This window comes from Aspergillus ochraceoroseus, assembly GCF_002846915.1.
Source record: "Aspergillus ochraceoroseus IBT 24754 chromosome Unknown P175scaffold_2, whole genome shotgun sequence".
NCBI lineage: Eukaryota > Fungi > Ascomycota > Eurotiomycetes > Eurotiales > Aspergillaceae > Aspergillus > Aspergillus ochraceoroseus.
The window spans coordinates 3,398,192-3,406,385 of record NW_024468477.1 but is presented as its reverse complement, the minus strand read 5'-3'; the positions used below and the strand labels follow the sequence as shown (position 1 = coordinate 3,406,385).

At 47.2% G+C, this 8,194-nt stretch overlaps 2 protein-coding genes across 2 annotated transcripts; both read left to right on the top strand.

Annotated features, from left to right (window-relative positions):
• Positions 1–2,958: 2,958 nt before the first annotated feature.
• On the top strand, positions 2,959–3,991 carry P175DRAFT_0167767 (uncharacterized protein). Its single transcript, XM_040892493.1, has one exon. It carries the CDS (start codon positions 3,361–3,363, stop codon positions 3,916–3,918), a length of 558 nt encoding a protein of 185 aa, XP_040754720.1. The 5' UTR covers positions 2,959–3,360; the 3' UTR covers positions 3,919–3,991.
• Positions 3,992–5,270: 1,279 nt separating this feature from the next.
• P175DRAFT_0430863 (leucine-rich repeat domain-containing protein) lies at positions 5,271–7,770 on the top strand (the record flags this gene model as incomplete). Its single annotated transcript, XM_040893447.1, has 2 exons — positions 5,271–5,312; positions 5,383–7,770. The coding sequence occupies 2 exons, from the start codon at positions 5,271–5,273 to the stop codon at positions 7,768–7,770; spliced, it is 2,430 nt and encodes an 809-aa protein (XP_040754719.1).
• Positions 7,771–8,194: the final 424 nt, after the last annotated feature.

Genomic DNA, 8,194 nt, shown 5'->3' with positions numbered 1-8,194 from the left:
AGGGTCAGTCCCGTGAATAATTCCAATGTGGGTGTAGTGGATAATAGGCGCATTCCAATGTCCCCCAGGCCCTAAAGCAGTAAAGCAGAAAAGTTCCCAAGCAAGAGGCCTGTGGCAAATATTTCATGCCAAACCCATCATTCTTCTCCATGAGATGAGTTATTCTTGTTTGCCACTTGGTATCTGAATTGGTATCTGATGGGCAAGAGCCAGTAGATAATGATTTGCCAGCTTCTCGTCGGCAGCGTCGATCTATCCCGAACACCAGCCACTCAGGGTAAATATTGTGCCACTCATATTCTAGGGACTGGGGGGATTCATTGCCCAGGAAATAGAATGTCCTAAGCTAAGGTCTTGGGATTTGTAGACGCAGTTTGGCATACATATGATGCGCTTTGTAGCGTGCTAATTGGTAAACGAACAAATGTGATGGATAAAATGCATTCATAAAGACAGGCTAGAATGGTTGCTTTTGCTTCTCCATGACAGCTATTTTCCGAGACTAACAACATGTATTCTTAGGATGAATTATTATTATCATTATTGATGTTGCTTGTGAAGGAGGAATAATAATAATGATGGTTTGCTCTGGTAATTATGCTTCCAGGCTCCGACCGCCAGGTGACTGAAGGCTTGTAACAAACTATCCCTTGCAAGACGTAACGAACGAATGTTTGCCTTGTCCAGGATTCCAGGCTATCTCGCCCAGATAGAAGATATCTCTTCCTACTAGGACCTGTTCATGACAATGTAAGGTGAAATGTCGGTGAAGGACGAATAAAAAATGCAATATTCTATACTAGAAAAATCTTATTTTCTCTCCCCAAACCCATTGGTATAAATACGATATACTTTCTCCATCCTTGGTATGGGTACAGTAGCGGTTGTTAGGCAACAGTAAGGAATATATTACACTGAAACAATGGACTCCTTCACCATTCATATTGGAAGTTCCATCTGTTGACAGTTGAGGGGTCGGTCCTATCTTGTATCCCTTGCAGTGTAACCGAAATTTCCAAGCCATCTTGTCTCGTTTATTTTTCTTTGCTTTTTTTTTTTTTTTTTTTTTTTTTCCTCATCTCCGCGTGCTGCCGGCTGGCTGGCAGGTGGGTGGTTGGTGTCACGAGTCTGCAACAACATACCTAACCTACCTACTGTTATCTTGACATCTGCGTTGTTATGGTGACCTTATTTAAGCAATGTGCTCACACTTTAATCCTACATGCGTAGAGCATACTTCATCCGCCACATGATTATTCTACGGAATCTGGAGTTCTTCCAAATGGGCTCGCTTAATATCAACAACTAAAGATAAAGATCCGGGGGGGGCATACCAGGTAGCTAGTAACTAGAGCCTGACCAGTGAAATACCCTAATGGACCATGCTGTGAGGTTTGAAAAGTGTTCGCTAACTGTTTGTCAGTTCTAGATTATAACTAGAATATGCTCCGGAGACTTGCTCGTGCAGCCGCGATGAGGAGACCCCAGTCACAGTACTTTTAGCCTCGCGTCGGTATACCTAGCACCGCCTGCAATCTACACAATACACGCCAATCACAACCCATTTGTCTCCAGGGTATGTCTCGTGCTCATGCATAAGATTAGAGCTGTGATGCTGGGTTGAGTGATGGGATTGCTCACTCCTCCGAGATAATCGAGTATAAAAAAGGTACAGTTCTCTCAAGACTGTCAGGACCTCTCATACATATCAACTTCAAACCCCCCCCCCAATTTAGGTAGACGGTGCAAGTACTAGAGTGCAATGGCGATCTCCACGTCTATTGCTGGAGCCGCAACAGAAGACGTCATGGGTATACTAGGGTCCTCTCCTACGATAACTATCCGAATGACGAATGCATGAATTCGGTGCGGGACAACGTGGACGTGGTGGGCACGAGCTACCTACACCAGGCAATGTGAGTCCAGCAGAACTTAGATTATTTGCACCGGGTGTGGAAAGGGTGGGTGATGGATGATACTTGGAATTGGGACTTAACCCTATAATTAGTCTTGCAATAGTGGAGGGCCTTTTTCACAAAGGTTTTTTTTTTTTTGGAGCGGTTTTTCTTCAAGATTTTAGATTGTATACTTCAAAAGTCAGACATAATTCCAAGTTATCATGGACCGAGTTGGAGTGTTTTGGTTTGTACTATTTCGGGACTAACGGCTTTTTTTTTTATATATACTACGTAGTTATATATTTGATAAGGTTTGATCCAAGGCAAGGGAAGACGCTGACTCAGAAATGAAAGAGAGGGAACTGAACTTTGAATTTGAAAACCCCAGTAGAAAAAATGTTGGGAAGAACAGAACGTCATCCGTAAATCAAGGACCAATCGCGTTGTTCTGATCGATCTTTTCTGCTGATCATAAGACAAAGTTGGTATTCGGAGGGGGGGCTGGGGGGGGAACTCGAAAGACGGCAGAAAAAAAGGTGGGTTTCGATAGTGGGGACTGATGCCGACTGATGGACGAGCATCAAGGAAATATAATGAAAGAAGGAAGGGGGGAAGAAGGGGGGGGGGGGGGGGGGGTTGTTTTTAAAAATAATCATCATAATAATGTGGTGAAAGACAAGTAGTATGAGAAAGGTGTGACTTGGAGTGACAGAGGTGCAAGACACAATGAAAGAATTGACAAAAAAAAAGAGTCTATACAGAAAGGTATATTCCTGGGCAGATGCCTGGCCGGTTACGGAGGGGAAAAGTGACGAACGATGATTTTCCACTTTCCAGTGACCTACAGATAGTGGGGAAGAGGGGAGGAAGGGGGCGCAATAGCCTCAATGCGTAGGCTAATAATCATGAGTCAAAATAAGATTGACCTGGGTAATTCTTGGGTTTGTGACGGACTCTGGAGTGGTCAAGGTCAGTTGATGCGATTATCATATCATATCAAAAAGCTGAGTAGGTCCCAAGAACAACTTTAAGAGCGTAGGTTACTCCACTTGGTTATCCGAGATTACCTTCTTCGGCATGGATGGCCTGATAGGGATGAGGATGAGGAATCTGCGGCGTCATTCGGAATGTTTTAGGACCTTACTGTGGTAGATGCTTTGTCTCCGGATGAAGAGAGTATGTACTATGTAGGTCGTATTTACTACCTAGCGGGTACAGATCTAGCATCCCGATTCAACCTTCAGATGTAGTCCTAGTGGCGTTTCTGTACAACTCCGGAGTCTTTTTTTTTTTTTTAGTACTTACGATAGGCACTCCACCCTTGGCATCGATCACTTCCAAAGGGGAAATTTAAAGATGCAGGAATCCAAGGTTATCCCCCAAAAGAACATCCCAAATATCACACTCGAGGATCCTGAAGCCGCTGAGAGCAAAGGGCGCTGCAGGTGTCTGGCAAGTGACGATGATTCGTTCTACGTGCTGGTATAGTGCATGGACTCGAATTCCCGCCGGGGCGCTATCAGCTGCACGTTGGATCCCCACTACCCAATCAGCCCGTGAGACCTTGCGACTTGAGTCGGTCATCCCGTCCAGTTCGGAAAGGTATTTGACCCCTCCATCATATCATGTATTTGTCGTTAACTGCTCTGTACGGGGATTAGATACCAGTAGTACCTCCTACAGGTTGTGTTGTAGTGGCTTTGACCACGGAATTCTTAATGATCAGCTTCTATTTAATACTCTGGTCTTATTCCTGACTCTGCTGCTAAAAGTATCAATATCTGTCAGAAAAGTAAGGACAAGTTTACTTGAAACCACGCCGACAACTTTCAACCCGTTGGACCCCCCTGTGGCGGTTCCAAGGTTCGTAAAGGGATGTTCAGATTCTGTTTGTTACCGAGAGACTTGGACCATGGATAAGAACCCCGCTAATACTTTGCTGAGCGTTTTGTTCAAAAAGACAATCATGATAGGGACGGGAAAGAAGATAAAAAAAAAGGCGAAAGGAAGTTTTAATTAGATTTTATTGAATATATTATTATTATTATTATTATTATTATAGTTAACTAGTTAATATCAATCAAGTCATGAATACAGTATCCACTATACCGTACGATACCATCGGCTGCAAGTACGGGCCTCCCAATGTCCGGTGCAGCGGCTCCCCGACCAAAGGGAAATCAGAGTTATGATAACAACTTCCATGGAAGGAGAGATTGAATTGATAGAGCAGCACTATATTACATGATAGTAATCTACTACTACTTTGCCGCTTCTTTTCTTCTCCCTCCTCCTCTTTTTTTTTCCCCCTTTGAAATTTCTCCCTGTCTACTCGAAATTATCTTCGATTCCTTTTCAAAGTCTACCTATCTTCCCGATAAAAACGTCAGAGGTAAGATTCTTCTCGAGTTGTTGTCCGTGCGAATAACTTCTGTTTTCTCTTCAACTTTCTGCTTTTTGTATCCTACCTATCTCCATCTCCATCTGCTTCCCTCAGCTCCAAGCCGAGGAGCAACTAAATTATAGTCTGTCATCGCCCGCTTACCACCACCACCACTTTGACAGCCCCTTCTTCTGTCTTTCTCTCTCGTTCAGCTGATTGATGATTGATGATTGCTTCAGCGCACATCCTTATCCACCCCCTTCCCGTCCTAATAATACCTCCCATCACTTTTCATCCACCGTGACCATTCCTAGACACCACTAGGTTCTGTACTTGCATATTACTAGCTTCCCCCCGGGTCCTTTTTTTTTTTTTTTTTTTTTTTTTACCTTTTCTATTCCTCTTCCTTCCTCTCCTTTTATTTTAGGGAGGTATCTTTCCAGCTTCAGCAAGCCTCTTTGTGTTTTTCTTTTCTTTCTTTCAGGTTTGTCCAGGAGACAACCTTTCTCCCCCCCCCGCTGAGATTCATCAGTTATTTTTGTTTCTTTATTCTTTTCTTTCTCCTGTAGTGGAGATTATTTTTTTGCTCAGGTACGGTAAAGACAGGCATTGCATTGTTTGTGGCGGGAGCCTGGTTTGGAATTCGCTCAGCCTTTGTTTATTTTATCCTCGTCCCCCTTTACTTTGCGAGCCCCCTCACCAGATTTATTAGGTAGCATTTAGCCTCGCCCCTCTTCATTTTTGACATCGGACTTTCATTTTCTCCATCTGCATCTTCTCCTTGTTCACTCCTCGTGGTTTCATCTCTCAATGACTCCATACTGACATTCATGACCCTCCCAGGCCGCTCCCGAAACCCTCCCCCCGTTGTCTGCCTGCCTGCCTGCAAGATGTCGACCTTTGTTTCCTACTCTGCAAGTGTTTGAGCGTCCTTCTCCAGAGTTCGCCTGATTGGACCTTGTCTTGTTGGGCAATATATACCTTCCGTAATGGAGAAGCTGAATACCGCCGATGGACAGCTCTTCATCAAGGTTTGTACCCCGTTTTCTTACACCGTGATGTTTTCGATTATATTTGCTAACCTCGAGTGTCTTTCGCTAGAACCTTGCCAGTTTCGTACGAACCCATGAGAAGGCGCTTGCCAATGCACTACAGCTGAAACGCCAACCTACAAAAAATGGGCTCTCGACAAATTCGGGCTCGACCTCGGGCTCGACCTCCTCAACTCTAGCGGCAGCCTTGTCATTCGGGGCGCTGAAATTCACCTCCCAGAGTGTCAAGACCGCCAAACTTACCCTCACCCCTCATCACCTCTTTTACCTACTCTCCCGCTTCGAAGAAGTTCCCATTGCAGTGGGCCCCATGAATGTGAGACTGGAGAATATTCATACAGACGCGTCGCAGTCATATGTGTCATTCCTGAATAAGCCTCAAAGGTCCAAAAGTGACAGAGACTCGATTCACTCGGTGTCTAGTGTCCGTAGTGTCATGTCTGGTATGAGTACTCTCTGGTCTTCGTTCGGACTGGGGTCCACTTATTCTTACTCCAAGTCGGAGAAAGCCAAGGCTGCCTTAGAAGCGGATATTAAATACCTATACTCTGCCTTTACCAAGATCCCATGTCTGCGTTTAGCCCCCGACCGTCGTGCCCGTCTGATCCGTGGTTACGAAGAATTCCCTTTCGATACCGCCGTTCCGCTCCATTCGTTTAAAAACCTAAGCGCCTTGGAGATCATCGATATTGACTTCCGCTCCTTCTTTGGCTGGGACAGACTTTCAGAACAGCTGCGTACACTAACGATCAAGCGGGCAAATATCGAAGATCCCGCGGATCTGCTGACCGGGATTGTGCTGGACGATATTGACAAGCGTCGCCGGCGATCGTCCAAACACCAGAACTCCCCTGTCATGGGCTGGAGTGGAGGTACTCATCCCCAACCTGTCAACAGGGGTGGGCTCACCGGTTCCATTTCAGCCCCCGGATCCCCCGTCACAGACACCGCGTTTGGAACAAGCACCAGCCCCCAAGCAGCGTCCATGATCAGACTAGGATCCGAAGGTACAAAACCTCGTACCCGCGCCGGAAGTATCTCCCCTTCACGCCCGGCAAGCTCGAAACACTCTACCTATCGACACAGCCGCGGTCAGTCCGCGCGGATCAGACGGACCGGGTCAGGAAGCTCGAACTCGAGTGAAAACTCGGGATACCGGACCGGAAGCTCTTCCAATCTACTAGCTACCGTCCTTCCTCCATCCAAATGGCGCTTCCTACGACACCTGGGTCTTCCAGACAACTCTCTTACCTCTGTCTCTGCTGCAGGCCTTGCTCCTGTCGCGAACACTCTGCATTCCCTGGATTTATCGGCCAACCTCTTCACCGAGGTCCCCGATAGTCTAGCGTCGCTGGTTGCTCTGAGAGCTTTGAACCTCTCCAGTTGTATGATAGAGTCCCTCCACTCCCTCTCCCGCAACCCTCTCCCCGCCATAACCGCCCTTAACCTACGGGCGAATCGCCTTCGTTCCCTCGCTGGCATCGAACGCTTGCTGTCCCTTGAACGGTTGGACCTTCGCGATAATAATCTGTCTGACCCGACAGAGATTGCCAGACTCACCAACCTCCCTGAAATACGAGAGATTTGGGTGTCTGGGAACCCTTTCGTTAAGACACATTCTAACTACCGCGTTGTGATCTTCAACCTGTTCCGCCGTACCCCTGGGTACTCGGAAGATATCATTATCGATGGATCCGGTCCTGGATACACTGAGCGGAAGCAGTTGGTTGACAGGGTTGCGGAGCCAGAAGCTGGCCCAGTTATCCGATTGAATGCCGCTGATACATCTGCTCTGGTCAGCAAGCCCTCCGCTGCGCCGCCAGCACCAGCTGCCTCTACGTCTCGATCGGGTCAAGATCTCGACAAAGGACAAATTGAGCGGCTAACACTGAATGACTACGGCGCTGGATCTAGCCGTAAAAAGAAGAGTCACCGGCGGAGGATTGTTGACCCATCTGGAACGCCTTCCATTGATGGTAATGGAGATTCAGGTGCGGTGGTACCTTCTGTCCTTCCTGTTCAGCATGTACAATTGCCCATTGATCCGTTTGTTTCGTCGCCTACCGAGAATCAATGGAAATCTGATGGCGGACCTCAGGCCGGATCCTCGAAACCCTCCAACCCCGGAACAACAAGCAGGGATCAAGATACCCCCGCGCTGCCAGTGAATGATCTTTTCGCCCTGCAGCGTGCGCTGCAAGGTCTCGATTGGGATGTAGAGGGTGAACTCTACAAGCAACGGCTTGCAACTCTTCAGCAAGAAGTGGGCAGTAGCTTCCTCGCAGTCCTCGAGCAACATGCGTGGTCCAACAGACAGAGAGATATCGCCGTTCCTCGTCTTGGAACCAACCTCACTGATTCAGCTCGGATATCCCCGGAGTCTCTGGCGAGAGCAAACAGTCAGCCTATCTTGAGCGGTGGCCATCCCATTCTTTAAGACGGTTGGTGCAAGCCTTGCTGTGTCCGTTGCACTTTCCTCTTGTTCTCCTCCTTTCTCCCTCTCGCCCTCCCTCCCTTTCTCGCTGGGTTACCAGTCGAGTCATCCAATAATCAGCAACCAAAAGACATCCCCCTTAGACAAAAGTGCTTTTTCTGCTTTGATCCTTCAAGCTACCCCAACTGCGCTTTTCCTTCCCTGGTCAACATGCTACCAGCACCCGCTGGTTGACTGCATTGTTTATGGCGTTATGTGATCTTTCGAGATTACGGGCCGGATGTATGAACTCTTGTGTTCCTTGCGTACACCTTTTTTCCCTTTATTTTCCTCTTTTTCCCCTGCTCCTGTGTTCTCAACCACCCTGCTCTCTTCATCACCTCGATCTTCTTCACCGCACCACTACCTGCATTCGACCACACCCTCA

Excerpts from the sequence above, each read along its gene's own strand:
- P175DRAFT_0167767 (XM_040892493.1), top strand. The coding sequence starts at position 3,361 with ATGATTCGTTCTACGTGCTGGTATAGTGCATGGACTCGAATTCCCGCC.